The sequence below is a fragment of the Odocoileus virginianus genome, chromosome 17 (assembly GCF_023699985.2).
Source record: "Odocoileus virginianus isolate 20LAN1187 ecotype Illinois chromosome 17, Ovbor_1.2, whole genome shotgun sequence".
NCBI classification, from domain to species: Eukaryota; Metazoa; Chordata; class Mammalia; order Artiodactyla; family Cervidae; genus Odocoileus; species Odocoileus virginianus.
In genome coordinates, this window is record NC_069690.1 from 45,403,447 (window position 1) to 45,420,881 (window position 17,435).

General features: G+C 57.4%; 1 protein-coding gene and 1 long non-coding RNA gene across 9 annotated transcripts in view; one reads left to right on the plus strand and one right to left on the minus strand.

Moving 5' to 3' along the window:
- HDAC5 (histone deacetylase 5) overlaps nucleotides 1–17,435 on the plus strand; it is a 36,595-nt gene that overhangs the window by 13,750 nt on the left and 5,410 nt on the right. For 3 of the 8 annotated variants that reach the window (XM_070479684.1, XM_070479685.1, XM_020888625.2), the window contains 12 exons: nucleotides 10,575–10,834; nucleotides 10,916–11,060; nucleotides 11,171–11,285; nucleotides 11,607–11,737; nucleotides 11,847–11,993; nucleotides 12,089–12,201; nucleotides 12,500–12,631; nucleotides 12,854–13,076; nucleotides 14,378–14,589; nucleotides 15,239–15,529; nucleotides 16,267–16,432; nucleotides 17,256–17,389. In XM_070479684.1, coding sequence (XP_070335785.1) covers nucleotides 10,575–10,834; nucleotides 10,916–11,060; nucleotides 11,171–11,285; nucleotides 11,607–11,737; nucleotides 11,847–11,993; nucleotides 12,089–12,201; nucleotides 12,500–12,631; nucleotides 12,854–13,076; nucleotides 14,378–14,589; nucleotides 15,239–15,529; nucleotides 16,267–16,432; nucleotides 17,256–17,389 — 2,069 coding nt within the window. Of the gene's footprint in view, nucleotides 1–10,574; nucleotides 11,061–11,170; nucleotides 11,286–11,606; nucleotides 11,738–11,846; nucleotides 11,994–12,088; nucleotides 12,202–12,499; nucleotides 12,632–12,853; nucleotides 13,077–14,377; nucleotides 14,590–15,238; nucleotides 15,530–16,266; nucleotides 16,433–17,255; nucleotides 17,390–17,435 lie in introns of all 8 variants that reach the window. The other 5 variants (XM_020888620.2, XM_070479683.1, XM_020888622.2 and 2 more) reach the window with 2 other exon arrangements.
- On the minus strand, nucleotides 10,304–16,271 carry LOC139039148 (uncharacterized). The gene is made up of 2 exons (XR_011492381.1): nucleotides 16,015–16,271; nucleotides 10,304–15,660 (listed from the first exon to the last, which is right to left on the minus strand). It is a non-coding gene; the product is annotated as an uncharacterized lncRNA (long non-coding RNA).

Consider the following 17,435-nt stretch of genomic DNA (forward strand, 5'->3'; position numbering starts at 1 on the left):
TTGGGGAAGATTGGAAAACCCTTCAAACAAGGCCAGCCATCTGCCTGGGCAGGGATGCCCATGCGGTCTCCTAAGGTCGTGGCATAACCCTGGGGACCAGCCCTGAGGGTGCCTGCTGTGCTGGCCTCTGGGATGGGACTGGAACCCTGGGGCCAGCGGTGCAGAGTCTGTGCATAGTCCCCTGGGAGGGGTGTAAACATGGGGTCCAGTCTAGCCTTGGTCCAGTCGAGCCCACAGCTCTAGCTAAAGACCCTATCTGCTGACTTCTACCTTGAAGCTCCTGGGAGTCAAGGTGGTCTCTTGGAGAGCAAAGGGCTGACAGTGCAGAGCATCTCTGCTTGGGGGGCGGCTCTACCCCATTTGGCAGACGCCGTATCAGTTCACCCATCTGCCCTGTCCCCACCGTCCTTGCCTTCCAGAAGCAGTAGGCCGTTGGCCTGAAGTTTCCTCCTCAGCATGTCCTCTCTTCTTTCAAGTTGGACCCCAGAATCCTTGCAGGCTGGATCCCTGCTTCCCCCATCCTTTCCTAAAGGCTCCCCATCTCTGCATAGACCCCCCCCCCGGCCCCCGCAGCCAGTTGGCTCTCTAGATCCCTGTGGCCCCCCCACCCCCTGAAACCAACACACACACCCTGCCTAGCCTTCTGCGCGGTGGCGTGGTCCATGCTGGCAGGAGGGAGGCGTGAGTCACCTCGGCAGCTCGGGGAGAGGGCTGAGAATGTTCCCCCGGTGCAGCTCTGATGCTGTGTCTGTGACGCGGCTGGGGACAGATATAGGCCTGGATCTCGGCTGCCTTGTTTTTTTTTTGGACTCTGGAATGTAAATAGATGTTTCAAATAGAAACGCTTTAACCTTTGGGTTAAAAAAAAATCCACCCCGGATAAACACGGCCATGAGGGCCCAGGCAGCCTGGTGTTCCCCCCCACTATGCCATCCTCCCTCCCCACCCCCCTCACCACCCCGCCCCCTCTCCTCATCTCTTGATCAGTCTCCAGACAGGATGCAAAAGCCTGTGGCTAAAAAAGCAGGTGTCCGGGAGCACTTGGTGGGCAGTGTGTGCCGCCAGGCCTCCCCAGCCCTAGGGTTTGAGGAAAGGGGGCTTTCCAGGCTGGGTGTCTGCCCTGAGCTCTTCACCCACTCCAGCAGCAAATCTTCGGAAGCCTACTTGAGGGGTATCCTTGGCTCTTTGGACTGTCTTGTGCACTCTTAGCACGGTGCCTGGCACATGGATGAATGAATGCTGCTTGAGGGGGCTGGCATCCAGGGTTGGTTGACAGCAGGATCCTTGGGCTCTATTCTCGGGCTTGGCCCTCTGGGTGAATAGACAGATATGGTAAGTTGCCCCAGTGGGTGAGCCAGAGTCTTGGCAGGCGAGCCCACGAAGGATGCGGGGCGCTCTCCACTGTTCCTGTTGAAGGAGGGGGACATACCACAGCTTCTGCTAGTGCCGTCAGGGCTTCCCTGATGGATGGGGTCTCTGCCTGGCTCCCCCACCCCAGCCCACAATGGGCACCCTTCTCATCCAGGCTTGGTCTCGGCTCAGGAAGCCCAGGAGATTGAACTCTGGGTGTGGGATTCCCAGGGACACGGTGCTGGGGGTTCCCCTGCCTCCCTTCTGTTGGGCCTTGGATTTCCCTCTGGCCTGGATTGGGCAGAGCTGCTGCTTGGGCAACGTGCAGGATGTTAAAAGCAGGCATGGAGGAGGAGTTCTCTTTCCCTAGTGAGGGAGGGTGTGAATTCCGCTTATGCCGGGAAGGGATGCTGTGGATGTTGGGAAGTGCTGTGGGGTTTGTGTTTGGTATTGGGGTTTCCCCTAGATACTCTTTTTTAAAAAACAGATTTATTTATCTATTTGACTGTACCAGGTCTTAGAGCATGTGAACTCTTAGTTGCAGAATGTGGGGTCTTTTTCCCTAATCAGGGAGGGAACCCAGGCCCCCTGCATTGGGAGCTTGGATACTTAGCCACTGGACCACCCCCTGGATAGTCTTGTCCCCTCAACATTCTTGTTCACATTCTTCATAGCATTCCAAGCTTAGCTAGGTAGGTGGGTGTGTAGGTGTCGGGGTGTGGGAAGATCGAAAGGGCGAAACTAGGTGGGAAGGAAATTAATATTATAATGTACTAAATGATGGGTATCGGTGCTTTCCTTACCTGTTTCCTTTGGAAAGGTATTAATAGTTACGTTTTACAGCTGAGAAAGATCTGAGAGGTTATGGAACTTGCCGAAGGTCACAGAGTAAGTGACTCTGGGCTTTGGACTTGGGTTTTTGTGTAGGGCCACCGCTAACCTACACCAAGAGCTTCCCTGTGCAAATTTTAAAAAGGCAGCCTTTCTTCCAGGTGGCTATATAGTCATACCAGAGTGGATGGCTTAGCGCGCTTGGAGCATGGACTAGATTTCAGCCCCCAACTTGGCCCTTCAGTTGGGGGCCCTTGTACAGTCACAACCCGAACCACCGGACGTGGTGGGCCTGTCTTTGTGCTCCCAAAGTTTGTGCTCCTCGACAAGAGAGACCAGTCTGGCCTTGGGGACTCCCGAGGTTTCTGAGAGGAGACTCTTCTCTAAATCTTGGGGGCCACTGGATCAGCTGTTTTCTTCTGTGTAAGGATTTCAACCCAAGGGAGAGAAACGGGCTCAGGAACAAAGTTGAACACCCTGTCCCATTCAGACAGTCTCCCCTGCCCCCATCCCCTCCTACCTCGTCCCCTCCTCTTATTTCTGAGACCCTCAGCTGTCCCTTCCCTGGTGCACAGCTGCCAGACAGGAAATCAAATTAACTGTGTCCACGCACACAGCTGTAATAGCTGTCAGCTTGGCAGCAGAAATGAGTGTCGCCAGCCGGGGGACACTGTGAGAAAGTAGTTCTCAAACTTCCAGTTGCCACAGAATTACCAAGCGGATATGTTAAGATGCAGATTTCCAAACCATACGGCTCCCCCCAACCCCAAGTTTCAGATTCCACTGGGCGGCCCAGGAACCAGCATTTTTAACACATCTCAGATGATTCCGATGTGAGTAGGTAGGCTCAGATCATGCTTGGCATAAGGGCTTTGTGGACAGGGGTCGTGGGGCCTAGCAAGCCTGCCAGTGGGTGTCGCCTGTCTGCCTAGAAGGCCTCGATGAGCTTTGGGACTCTTGGGAGAAGGGCTTACAACAGAGGGATGGAGGCTTTTGCCCTGGTCAGAGTCAAATCCAGCCCCCATCAGCCTGGCAATCTGGAGACAGAGGGCATCTTGAGACCCTGGGGAGCAGGTGTCTAAACGCTAGTGGGGTTGGGGATTATGGCAAGTGGCCAGGGGCACAGGGCGCCCTGCTGGATGCTCAGGGCTGGGCTGTGGTTGCGGAGGAGAGGCAGAGCTCCTGCCCCGGGACCCCTGCTGGCCACCCCAGGTGTGGAGCAAGCAGTCCCAGCAACAGCTGCAGACTCTGAATGTCTTTAGTGTGCCTTTTAATTGCCTCTAGGGCAGTGCCCAAGTGGTTCCTGAAAATGGCTGGGCTGAGAGAAGTGAATCTACTTCTCCTCCAGGGAGCAGCCCAAGACCAGTGACTCCTCCCGTCTCTGCTAGTGAGGGATGATTTGTGCCTTCCGCCAGGGTTCTAGTCAATCCTAAAGGAAACCAACCCTGAATATTCATTGGAAGGACTGATGCTGAAGCTCCAATACTTTGGCCACCTGATGCAAAGAGCCGACTCATTGGAAAAGTCCCTGATGCTGGGAAAGATGGAGGGCAGGAGGAGAAGAGGGTGACAGAGGATGAGATGGTTGGATGGCATCATGGACTCAATGGACCTGAGGTTGAGCAAACTCCGGGAGATAGTGAAGGACAAGAAAGCCTAACATGCTGCAGTCCATGGCGTTGCAAAGAGTCGGCCACGGCTGAGCGACTGAACAATAACAACATCCAGGGCTCTGCATCCCTTATGCTTAAGACTTTGCTGCCCTCGAGAGGCACAGTCTACCTCAAGGTTTCTGAGATTCTTTTCACTTGGTCCCCATTTCCCGTGCACTCCTGGCTCTGGTGTTCTGGGGGCCAGCCAGGTGCCCTGTCTAGATCCCTGGACCCTCATACAGAGTCTAGCTCTCTGCTCCATCTCATTAAATTTAGGGACAACTTTCTAGATTTCTCTTGGTTTTTGGTGGAAGGCAAGAGAGCCGGGCTTCCCTGATGGCTCAGTGGTAAAGAATCCACCTGCCAATGCAGGAGAAGTGGCTTTGATCCCTGGGTCAGGAAGATCCCCTGGAGAAGGAAATGGCAACTCACTCTAGTATTCTTAACTGGGAAATCGCATGGACAGAGGAGCCTGGTGGCTATAATCTATGGGGTCACAAAAGAGTCAGACACGACTCAGCGACTAAACAACAGCAACAAGAGAGAACCAGAAGACCCAGGATTAAGCCCTGCCTCGTCTTTTCCGGGTGACCTTGGATGAATTTCTTCCATCTCTGGCTTTACTCCTCTGTCAACTGGGGGAGTTGAGTTGGGGATCCTGCTGGCCCTTCCTTCAGTGACATTCTAAGAGTCTTTGAAATCAGTTTCATGTTGCTTTTTTAAAAGTTTATTTATTTTTAATTGGAGGATGATTGCTTTACAATGTTGTTTTCTTCCATATGTCAACATGAGTCAGCCATAGATATACATATATTCCCTCCCTTTTGAACCTCCCTCCCACCTCCTACCACATCCCACCCCTCTAGGTTTCATGTTGCTTCTGACGAGAAGGGGCTTAGGGTCCCCTGAGTCCTGGGCTCAGGAGGATGTGGAATGGTACTGAGGAGAGAGTGTTGCCTGCAGCAGGCACAGAAAAGTTAGATGCCTTTATAGGCGTTCCCACTGTTGGAAGCTGGTTGCTCAAGAGCATGGACCAAAACTTGTGTTCATCTGAGTTAAGAAATGCTTCGAAGGGATGGAGGGACCCTGCTGCTGGGGGGTGAGCCTCAGAGGACAGTGTGGTCCTTCTTGGAGGTAGCAAGGCAAGGAGGCAGGGGACATGCTGCCGTTGGGAGAAGGCTTCTCCCAAGGGTTGCCTCCTCCAGCTCCGGGATCCAGTTTTCAGCCATGCCAGCTTGTGTTGTGCAGGGCCCACCTGAAGGGATTTGATTGGGATAGGACCACAGAGTGACCTTGGGACAGCCTGACATGAGAGAGCTAAGGCTTCATCCTGGCAGAGGTCTGAGCCTGACTCCCTTAGAATTCAGGCCGTCTATGAACATGTCCCAACGGAATCCTGAGTATTTTATTTCATTTGCTTTAGAAACATTCTGAGAAGTGGTCCATGGGCTCTGCTAGACTGCCGAAGTGGTCCAGGACACACCAAAAATGTCAGGAGCCATTAATAGCCTCCACCAGTACCTCCTGAGATTTTCCCAGGCTCTGTGCCAAGTTCCACTGCATGTCTTATCTCTCTGGAGCCCTGGCAGCTCTGGGAGGTGGGTGCTTCCTCCCATTTCACAGATGCCCGCCTGGAGCGCAGGGAGGGGGCTCAGTGTCTTGCCCCAGAAAGAGCCCGGTTTGAACCCTGGCGTCTCTTACCCCAGAGCCCTCGCTCCTCACCATTACATGATGTGTGTTGGCTTACGTTGCAGGAGGAGTTGGGAAAATTGCTAGGTGAGAGTCATCCCCAGCTCGCACATGTGGAAATGCTGTCTGCATTGTGGTAGAACCTGTCGAACCTAAATTGGCCTTGCTAGTCACGTAAGAGCACAGAAATAGATCATGGGAAACCGTCCTTGGTGGGGAGGGGTCATCAGCGTCACGGGGAGGAGTATGAAATGCTGTTCCCTGCCTTCTTCCAAAATCCCTCCAGGCCAGGAAAGGGATGAGAGCCTTTCCCCATTTTCTAGAGGGACAGAACGAGGTCACTGGATGTTTAAGGAAGTTGCTGACTCCCTGGCTTGCTGAGGGAGCTCTTGGGGGCCTGGGTGCTGGTGGAAGGCACTGCTCTCCAGGGTGGGTTGCCAGCCCTGTTACTGTCCAGATGGGCCAGTTCTCCAGGCCTGGGATGCCCGGCATTGGGGTTCGTGAACCCGCTTGAGCTGGGAGTCAGGACACCTGGGTTTGAGGCCCTGCTTCTTCCTTGGAGGGATCTCCTGCAGAGCCGCCTCAGAGGCTTGGTCTTCTCATCTGTTTTACGTGTTACAAGCCAGCTGAAACAGAATTCCTTTTCTCCCTTTCCCCTCTTTTTTGGAGATTTAATTTATTTATATGGCCGCGGCCACAGCCTGTGGTATTTTAGGTCCCCCAACCAGGGATCGAACCCATCCCCCCTGCGTCGGAAGTACCAAGTCTTAACGACCAGACCATCGGGGAAGTCCCTTCCCTCTTATTGTTGGGGGTGTGTAGACATTGCAAACTGTTTACTGTGCTCTTCGCTCATGTTCTTTGTGCCCTGGCTCCCCTCCTTTCCCTAGCCTTCTGTGGCTGGGGGCTTCCAGGAGCAGGGTCTTTTTAGAGTCAAGTGTTATGCTTCTTGTCTGCTGAGTGGGTCCACACACTGCGGTGTGCCCCAGGACTTTTCTCCAGGGGGAACTCAAGGTACCGTTTTCCTGCTGCTAGAGTTTGGGTCAGAGGCACACTGGAGTTGGTGACTTCTCCAAGAGAAGGCTGGGAGCTGGGGCATAGCCTGTGGTCTGTTCAGAGAAGGAGGCAGGCTTGACCTTGCCCTTGGGCAGCTCCATCTGTTTTTTATTTTGAACCCTTTTCCCAAAGGTGCTGCTGAAACCCACCCCTTGTGTCCTAGAATCCCTTGTCTGCCTGGGGGCAGTGTCCCTTTGCCGGGGCACTGTCTTTTTAGCCTAAGCCTGTGCTGGCAGTCATCCCAGAGGTTACCCTGTCAGCACCTGCGTCATCTCCCCGCCCCTCCCGCTCCCCCCCCACCCCCCTGACATGTCAGGAGCCAGGCTTTCCCTGGTTGTACCGCCCAAAGAATCTGCTGTGGGAGCCCCCACTGGGCTGATGGGGTGATGGGGTTCATGGAGAGGCCGGAAGCCCAGCGAGATGGGAAGGGAGTATCCCCTAAAGTGTCACTGGCCCTGCTCAGTTGTCCCCATGAGCAGGGCAGAGTGGTTCCCTCTGAGCCGGAGCCTGGTGTGTGCAGGGCCACACCCTGACGGCTGCCCACCTAGCTGCCTGGGTTGGGGCTTCTCCAGAGAGACAGCGTTGGTTAGTCCTGCCGAAAGCTGGGGGACAGGATGCTGTTACTGCTTGTTCCTATAGCTGTGGCTCCCAGGAGGCAAGGTCAGAGCTCCTGGAAGGGGTGGAGTATGGAGCAGGGCAGACCTGGTCCCTTCTGTCTCCCTTTGCAGGAGGTCCCTGAGCCAGTTGCTGGCTTCCTTTCGACTTCTGCAACTCTGTCAGGCGGAGGCATGGGATAGGGGACTGTGCCCTCCCACGTGATCCCTTCCCTCGCCTTGGCTAGCCAGGGTCCCCAGCCTGCCCTCTTAGGGACCGGTAGTCCTTGCATCTCCTTTCTTCTCTTTCCAGAAGTCCTCCCGTCCTTCTCCGTCCACCAGGAGGCGGTCGAGAGCTGCTTCCTATCATGACACCACCCATTTCCCCTTCCAGGTGCTCGGTTCTCATGGCCGCCACTGCCACCTGCTCTGCTCGTGCCAAACTGGCCGAGGGCACAGATCCTCGAAGGGTGACAGGCTCAAGGTTTTGTGCCCAAAAAACTACATCCGGGGGGCTCTGTGTCCCCCCCACCTCACCGCCGACCCTTTCCCTGACTCCAGCTGTCCAGTCTCGGCACCGCCCATCTTGGTTGGAGCTGAGTTACTACCTGGCAGACCCAGGGGGTGCCGCATCCTGTTTGGGCCCCCACAGGGCCTGCAGATTAATATTCCCCGGTCGCCTGTGCTTCCTGCTTGTGTGGGAACAAGACTGTGCAGTGGAGCCCACTGGCCGCCCCACCACCTGCATACCAGTGGGGCCGCAGCCGCGACAGCAGCGCAGGACCCAGCGTCTTCACTGCTGCTGTGGCGGTGGCGGCCGCGCAGGGGCCCCGGTGGGAGAGTCCCCTCGGCTGAGCCCGTGCTTTCTCTGCAGGGCTCCGGCAGGGGAAGCCAGCACTGCTGGCGGCAGTTCCAGCCCAAGCAGGGTTATCTGCTGGGAGCCAGGAGCGCTTGGACCCTTGCCCTTCCCTGGACGGGCGGGCTGGCATCCGGCTCCCGCAGCCCTGGAGCTGCCGGGAGCAGCAGGTTGAAGCCTGTCCACTTCTTGGCCGAGCGATCAGAGCGCCACAGGCCAAGTCAGCCTTGCCGAGGAACAGATAACCCTCCAGCCAGCCTGGGGCCCTGCTGGGTATTTCCAGGGCTGGGGACACCCGAGACTGGCTGCTGGCTCCTTGCTGCCACCCTGCTTTTGCACCCCGGACCAGGCCATCCATCTCCAGAAAGGACCTCTGTAGTTTCCCAGGGTCTTTCCTCCTGGTGCTGGGGCAGGACGTGGGTTGGGATGTGTGTGTGCGTGTGTGTGTGTGTGTGTAACCCCACCCTCCTGGCCACATCTGGCCACTCCTGCAGATGTGGCTCTGGCCTTGTGGCCGCAGAGTCGTCAGTGTGGCTGGCGGGCAAACCACAGAGGAATGTGCCCGACTGTGTTGGGGGAAGAAGGGCTGGTGGGGAGCGAGGGAGATCTGTGCTTAGACTACCTTCCCTCTCCCACCTCCAGTGGGTCCCGGGGGCCACGTTCATCCATGAGGATAGCATGACCTTGGCCTTCAGCAGGCCTTGCCCCTGCCTTGATGACATTCATTCAGGCTTCCTGGAGAGAGCCAGGCTTATAGACCGCAGAGGGTGTGGGAGCCTTTCTTACTAGCTCAGCCCTTCACCCCCCCTCCCGGTTCCCTCTCCACTTATGATACGGGATGGTGGTAGAGGCCTGGGCCTGTTTTCGAGGGCAGGGGACTCTGGCTGCCATCAGGATGGGGTAGGATCTTTCCGTCTCCAGGCCTGGGTTGGTGTGGGCCTCCTTGCCACTGGAAAGTCTTCCCAGCTCCCCGGGACCTCCCTGGACTGGAGTGGGGAAAGTGAGGGCTGTCTTTGGAGAAAGAAATGGAAAAGAACAAGACGGCTTGGCTGTGCCTCTCTCACTTCCTCCTTTCCAGGCAGTGGGTAGCCTGCCTTCCCTTTCCTGCAGGCGTCAGGAGGCTTTGTGGGGTGTGGGCTGGGTTTGGGGCTCCCTGCTGGCGTGGTGTTTGCCCAGTTGCCCTGGCAACCACAGGGCAGTGGTGGGGAGTGGTGACATTGAGTGTACAGAGGACAGTGTACAGGGATCAAGAGGTCGAGACCCATCTTTTCCCTTAAGTCCATTGGAATCTGTTGCCAGTCCCTGGGACCCCTTGGCCCATTGTCCACGTGGGGGCCTGGACCCAAGGTCTGGGGGCCCAGCAGGTCCCTCCACTCCTTTTTTCTTCCCAGCGGGTTCTCCCTGGGACTGGAGTTCTGAGATCTCTGCCTAGGCTCCAGCCCCCCGCACCCGGGCCATTACCCTTCTTCCCGTCTGATTCCCTTTCCTTTCCTGTCTCCTCCTCCCACCTCCTCCCTGCGCCTGCCCGCCCATTCTCCCTCTCTCCTCCCCCCTCCCCCCAGGCACAGCTGCTGTTTGGCTCACTCTATATATAGCGGCATTTTCAGGGTAATTACAATAAAACTGTTGAAAGGAGATAATCCAGCAAAGGAAGCGAGTCTGACTCCCAGCCCCCTCCAGTCCCTGGTTTGGTGCTGCCCTGCACCCCCTTCCCTTGCAGCCTCCTGCTCCCACCCCACCCCCTGTTCCCATAGCCTCACCCTCCCACCCTATCTGCCCTAGCTGAGCGTGAGGCAGGGAACAGGAGAATGGATAGACTGTCCATTGTCCATGGGGATGTCCACAGACCTCTCCTAGGCTTACTGAGGCCCCTGGCTGCCAGCCCCATCAGTTTTAGAACCAACGTCGATGCCTTGGTTTCTCCTGTACTATAGGCTTCTTGGCAGGGACGGTGTGGTGTTGAGAGGTGGGGGAGGAAGCACAGGAAGGATGGTGGTTAAAAGCATAGGATTTGGATTCACATCTTGGTTCATTGATCTCCTGGGCTGTCTGTCTTTGGGCATGTTACTTAAACCTCTAAAATCTCAGTTTCCTTATCATGAAAGTAATTCAGGAAGATCCCCTGCAGGAGGACATGGCAACCCACTCTAGTATTCTTGCCTGGAGAATCCCATGGGCAGAGGAGCCTGGCAGTCTCTACAGTCCAAGGGGTAGCAAAGAGTTGGACACGACTGAAGTGACTTAGCACACGCACACGCCAAATAATTCACATAAAATGTCCAGTGGTCGTCTTTGTTAAATACTCATGATTTTCCAGGTACCCTGCTTTGTTTATGCCACTTTTGTAGTGAAGTTCATGGCTTCAGTCTCATTTAATGAAGGCAGAAGGCTGTATTCACGGAGCAGAGGGATTTGACTCCCCCACCCCCATCCCCCATTCTCTTGGGGTCTAATAGTCCTGCCTAGTAGCTTTCTGGGCCCCAGGCATGGAAGCCAGGGCCCAGTGCGGATGGCCTGCTGATCCCTTCCTGGTTCTTCTCTCCGCAGTAGAGGTGAAGCCGGTGCTGCCAGGAGCCATGCCCAGCTCCATGGGGGGCGGGGGAGGAGGCAGCCCCAGCCCCGTGGAGCTTCGGGGGGCTCTGGCAGGCCCCGTGGACCCCGCGCTGCGGGAGCAGCAACTGCAGCAGGAGCTCCTGGCGCTCAAGCAGCAGCAGCAGCTGCAGAAGCAGCTCCTGTTCGCTGAGTTCCAGAAACAGCATGACCACCTGACCCGGCAGCATGAAGTCCAGCTGCAGAAGCACCTCAAGGTGAGCACGGGGGCCAGGGCACCCAGACCTCTGAGCCCTGCCCTGGACTCGGCTCACCCTGCCTCCCCACTGCCCCTGCAGCAGCAGCAGGAGATGCTGGCAGCCAAGAGGCAGCAGGAGCTGGAGCAGCAGCGGCAGCGGGAGCAGCAGCGGCAGGAGGAGCTGGAGAAGCAGCGGCTCGAGCAGCAGCTGCTCATCCTTCGAAACAAGGAGAAGAGCAAAGAGAGTGAGGCTGGGGGCCCTCGAGGTGGGGGGTCGCAGCTGGGATTCCTGCCCCTCCCCCAGCTGTGGGCTCCTGGCCCCCAGCTCCTGGGTCAGCCGTGCCCTGTCCCACAGGTGCCATCGCCAGCACTGAGGTGAAGCTACGGCTCCAGGAATTCCTCCTGTCGAAGTCAAAGGAGCCCACACCAGGCGGCCTCAACCATTCCCTCCCACAGCATCCCAAATGCTGGTACGACCCTTAACAGGCATAGGTTGCAGAGGTGCTCGGCTCAAGGGCTGCCTGGCTGCCGGCTGGCATGGGGCTCCTGGGCTGAAGTCATTGCAGTCTCTCTTAGGAGATGGGACCCCCACTCCTGGTTTCTCTCCTCGCTGCCCTCCCCAAGATCCATTTCATATCACCATAGGCAGTGGATGTTTCATAAACGTAGATTGTTCAGTTGTGGGTCCAGCTGGCTGGGTGATCCCCTAGACCTGTCTCCATCCCCTCCCTCCACTCCAAAGTCTGGGTGAACCCCTAGACATGTCTCCATTCCTTCCCTCCACCCTGCAGGGGAACCCACCATGCTTCTTTGGACCAGAGTTCCCCTCCCCAGAGCGGCCCTCCTGGGACGCCTCCCTCCTATAAACTGCCTTTGCTTGGGCCCTACGACAGCCGCGATGACTTCCCCCTCCGCAAAACAGGTGAGTTTTTGGGGGGCAGGGTTAGGCCGAGGTGGGAATGTGGAAGGACAAGGCTGTAGGTGTGTCCACTTGTGTGGACGTGTCTGAGCCCCGGCTGCCTTCTCCCCAGCCTCCGAACCCAACTTAAAAGTACGTTCGAGGCTAAAGCAGAAGGTGGCCGAGCGGAGAAGCAGTCCCCTCTTGCGTCGCAAGGACGGGACTGTCATTAGCACCTTTAAGAAGAGAGCTGTTGAGATCACAGGTGCCGGACCTGGGGGTAAGGGCTTGTCTCTTGTCCCTGTTCTGAGGGCTGGGGAGTTGGGGAGGGGGGCTGCTCCGAGCAGGCCCAGGTGACAGCCACCTCTCCCGCAGTGTCCGCCGTGTGTAACAGCGCGCCAGGCTCTGGCCCCAGCTCTCCCAACAGCTCCCACAGCACCATCGCGGAGAATGGCTTTACGGGCTCGGTTCCCAACATCCCCACCGAGGTACGGACCCACCAGGGACTGGGTGGGTGGGCCAGAGTGGCTTCCTGTCCCGTGCGGTCTGTCTGGCTGAGAGTGCCCAGTAGGGGCCTTTCTGCCCCGCATGGACAGACTGGGGGGACCTGTTGCCCCGAAGTGGGATGTGTCCCGTGGGCCTCTGCATGGCTCTGACCTCTCAGTTCCCCCAGGTGGGGCTTGGTGCAGGAAGTGGGGTGCCATTTGGAGCCCTCAGCCTTGGCCCTGGCCCCAGGTGGCTGTCCTTTGCCTGCTCTCACGCCTTTCTCTCCCAACTGCTCCCCAGATGCTCCCCCAGCACCGGGCCCTCCCTCCGGACACCTCCCCCAACCAGTTCAGCCTCTACACGTCTCCCTCTCTGCCCAACATCTCCCTAGGGCTGCAGGCCACGGTCACTGTCACCAACTCGCACCTCACCGTGAGTATGGGGCACGTCTCCTCTGGTGTTGAGGTCTTTGGTCCTGGATGCCCCCAGCTGGCGCTTTTGTCCTCCCAAGGTCCTGAGGGAGATCAGAAGGTCCTCCCCAAAGTTGGGGGTGGGGGTGGGCAGGGCGTAGGTGAGGGATGCTGGTTCAATGTTGGCAGACCTTGGAGGGCAGTATAAACCCTTCTCTCAGCGCCATCTCCCATCCCACCCCAGGCCTCCCCGAAGCTGTCGACGCAGCAGGAGGCCGAGAGGCAGGCCCTCCAGTCCCTGCGGCAGGGCGGTGCACTGACCGGCAAGTTCATGAGCACATCCTCCATCCCCGGCTGCCTGCTGGGCGTGGCACTGGAGGGCGACTCGAGCCCCCATGGGCATGCCTCACTGCTGCAGCATGTGCTGCTGCTGGAACAAGCCCGGCAGCAGAGCACCCTCATTGCTGGTGAGTGGCAGGCAGCTGTGTGAGGGGGCGTGGCCAGACCCCGTCCTGAGGGCTCAGCTGGAGGGACCACTTGTCAGGGAGAAGTAGCCAGGGATACTCACCAGACGTGTCACAGCTCCCCTCAATGGCATCATTGATTTTTTCCGCCTTCTACAGATGCTATTGAGTCTCTGCAGCCAGCCGGGCGCTGTACTTGACTTCTGCCATCCTAATGGAGCTCCTATTCCAGGGCAGTGCCATCCTGAGAAATATAATACAAATGGCACATGTACTTTAAAGTGTTTGTTCTAGTAGCCACATTAAAAAATACAAAAAGAAATTGGTGAAATTAATAACATATACCTAACTCAATCTATTTAGGATACTGTTATTGGAACATATGATGAATGTAAAGAGTTAGCAGTGAAATATTTTATTTTGTTTTTCATACTGTCTTTTAAACCTGGTGGGTATTTCATACTTAGAACACATCTTAGTTTAGACAGGCCATGTTGCAAGTGCTCAGTGGTCATGTGTGACTGGCAGCTATGGTATTGGACAGCACAGCTGTAGACAGACAGCCCGTAAGGATCTGGCGGCATCAGAAGAGGTTCTGCTTAAAAGTCTCATGATCTTGGCCCCTAGGCTTCTCAGCCGAGTGGGATCCATGTCCATGATCAGGGAGGTCTAACAGCTGGGGAGAACTAGTCATTGTTCATGCACATGGAGGGCCCAAATCTGTGTAGTCGTAAGTGAATTAAAGGGAGTATGTAGTGTGTGTGTGTTAGTCACTCAGTCATTTCTGACTCTGCGGCCCCATGAACTGTAGCCTGCCAGGCTCCTCTGTCCATGGCATTCTCCCAGGCAAGAATACTGGAGTGGGTTGCCATTCCCTTCTCCTAACCTAGGGATCGAACCTGGGTCTCTGCACTGCAGGCAGATTCTTTACCATCTGAGCCACCAGAGAAGCCCAGGAACTCTGATACATTGGTAAAAATGTTCCTGGGCCTACCATAAAAGTTTGACTAAACGAATTAAAGGTAGGGAACAGTGAATCCAGGAAGGCTTGCTGGAGGTGGTGGCTCTGAGCAGAAAGACTGTTAAGGTGTCCTTAAAAAAAAAAAAAAGACTTAAGGTGTAGGGAGGAGGAAGAATAGGGCTCAGGTCTGGGGGCAGAGGTGCTCCAGGCCCCTCCCAGGTTCTACCACCTGCCCCGCCCCAGGCGGTAGGTGGCGCTGTTCCGGAAGGAGGAAAGTCTGGGGTGGCAGTGGGGAGCCTGGTGCCCTAACAGTAATGCTTGCTCCTCTTCCCCCACCTCACAGTGCCGCTCCACGGGCAGTCCCCGCTGGTGACGGGTGAGCGCGTGGCCACCAGCATGCGGACAGTGGGCAAGCTCCCGCGGCACCGGCCCCTGAGCCGCACCCAGTCCTCGCCGCTGCCCCAGAGCCCCCAGGCCCTGCAGCAGCTGGTCATGCAGCAGCAGCACCAGCAGTTCCTGGAGAAGCAGAAGCAGCAGCAACTGCAGCTGGGCAAGGTGAGCCGGGAGAAGCCGACATCCTGGGCTGTGCTGGGGGCAGGACACAAGGGGGCTGGGCTGGCTGGGCAAGGTGAGCCAGGAGAAGCCGACATCCAGGGCTCTGCTAGGGGCAGGACACAGGGTGCCAGGCTGGCAGGGAGGGAGGCGCCTCTGATCTCCTCGGCCACTCCTTGCTGCATCAGAGGAGTCACCTTGCCTTTTTTTTTTAAGAGAATATATTGTATTTTTTTGGGGGGGGGGATATTTATTTATTTTTAAAACATTTTATTTACTTATTTTTGGCTGCAGGCTTTCTCTAGTTGCAGTGCACAGGCTTATCACTGTGCTGGTTTCTCTTGTTGTGGGGCATGGACTCTAGAGTGCGGGCTCCATAGTTATGGTGCAAGGACTTAGTTTGCCTCTGAAACGTGGGATTTTAGTTCTAGGACCAGGGATTGAATCTATGGTCCTCCATATTGGCAGGTGGATTCTTAACCACTGGAGCACCAGGGAAGTCCCCACTTTGCCTTTTTCTGTCCACATCAAAGCTCTGTATGGGCTGGGCAGCCGCTAGGGAGAGAGGAGGGCAGGAATAGACTCTCCGGGGCCTCGGGCTGCATGGCTGCGCCCCCCTCCCAGCTGATGGGCCTCCTGACTCTGCTTCCAGATCCTTACCAAGACAGGGGAGCTGCCACGGCAGCCCACCACCCACCCCGAGGAGACGGAGGAGGAGCTGACGGAGCAGCAGGAGGCCTTGCTGGGGGAGGGAGCCCTGACCATACCCCGAGAAGGCTCCACGGAGAGTGAGAGCACCCAGGAAGACCTGGAAGAGGAGGAAGAGGAGGAGGAGGAAGAGGAGGAGGAGGAGGAGGACTGCATCCAGGTCAAGGATGAGGAGCGCGAGAGCGGTGCTGAAGAGGGGCCTGACTTGGAGGAGTCCAGTGCTGGTTACAAAAAGGTGGCCCCCTGCGCCCCGGCCCTTGATCACCACCCATCTGTCTTCCCGCCTCTTCTTTCTGCCTTGCCCTTCCTTCTCCGCAGTCTGCAGTTTCCAGGCTGTGCCCAGGGGAGCAGGAAAGAGACAAGGGGCTGTGGACGGGAGAGAGCTGGTGTCAGTCTTAGAGCTCTCTCTGCCCCGTCTGCCAGCCCCTCCCTCTGACTGTGACTGCCCCCGCCTGTCTGCTTCTGTGTGTGTGTGTGTGTGCGTGCGCGCACGCACACTTGGATGCACGTGGTCTGTGTATATCTGCGTCTCTGCCTACGTAGGGCCGGTTGTGCGTCGGTCTCTGCGTGTGTGCGTGTGTACACACCCGCCCCCGCTGTTACTACAGTCTGCCCTGGCGCCGAGCGAGCGCACACTCCATTCATGGCGGACACAGCTGAGCCCTCGGGGCCTGACTCATCCCACCCCCTCCCACGCCCCCGTCCCTCCCAGCCGCTTACCTCAATGTTACTCCGGTAGCATGACTCATCTCGTCCCCCTCATCCCTCCCCATCTCCTCGGGGATGGAGATGAAGATGGAGATGGCTAAGACTGGAGTGTCTCCTGTCCCTGGAGGGAGGAGCTGGAGGAAGGAGGAGATCTGGAAGAGAAGGGCTGGATTCAGGCCCCCCCGGGAGGCCCCAGGGCACCTGTCCTCACTTTCATTGCAGCCTCAGCCTCACCCAGGCTCCATCCTGCTCTCTCCTTCCCAGGCATTTGCAGACACCCAGCAGCTGCAGCCGCTGCAGGTGTACCAGGCACCCCTCAGCCTGGCCACTGTGCCCCACCAGGCCCTGGGCCGCACCCAGTCCTCACCTGCTGCCCCTGGGGGCATGAAGAGCCCCCCAGACCAGCCCACCAAGCACCTCTTCACCACAGGTGAGGCCTTCCCCCATTAGCCGTCTTTCCACTGTGTGTTGTGGGGAGTGGGCGGGTGGCATGCTGTGCATGACATGGCATCCGGTCTTGGGCGTTGTGAAGGGATGAGGTAGAGCACCCTGAGGGAAGGGAAAACAGGCCTTGCTGTCTCCCTGTGTGCACAGCCACCTGTGGTCGTGGTGGCAGCCTCTGCTTCACTGGGCAGGTGGGGGTGAACGTCCATGTACTCTGGGGGCAGCAGCTTTCTCAGGGCCCCCCTGCCCCACACTGAGGGACCACTGATACTGCTTCCTCGCTGCCTCTGACCTGGAGGCGTGGGTGCAGGGAGCCTGCTGTCCCAGTGAGGCGTGCTCCTCTAGCTCTTTCCCCTCCCTCTGAGGTTGAGAGTGAGGCCTCAGTCCATCGCGGAAGGCTCTTCCACATGAAACCGCCCAGTGCTGGGCTCTGTAGGGGCACCGATGGTCCCCTTGACGGACCCTAGTTGAGGATGGTCCCCACTCACCAATGGGGTGTGGGGGTGGAAGGCAGCACACAGAGGCTCTGACGGGGGACAGAGGGAAGTAGGAGGTGCTGTGAGGTTAAAACGGATGGTGGTGTCAGGCAGCCTGGTGGAGGCTTGAGGAGCAGGGAGACTGCTGATAGGCGGTGATGGGGGAAAGGAATTTCAGGAAGAGAAGAGGAGCAGGCATGTGGGAGGGCAGCTGGAGTGGCCGCGAGGAGGGGCTGCAACCAGGGTGGGCCAGGGAGAGCTCGGGGAGCTCTGCTGAGGCTGGCACAGCCCGGCCCGAAGCTGTGCTGGCTGATAGGTGTGTGTCCGGCCCAGGTGTGGTCTACGACACGTTCATGCTGAAGCACCAGTGCATGTGCGGGAACACACACGTGCACCCCGAGCATGCTGGCCGGATCCAGAGCATCTGGTCCCGGCTGCAGGAGACAGGCCTGCTCAGCAAGTGTGAGGTAAGGGGGTCCCCCCGCCTTCCAGCTCCCACCTCAAACCCCGCGA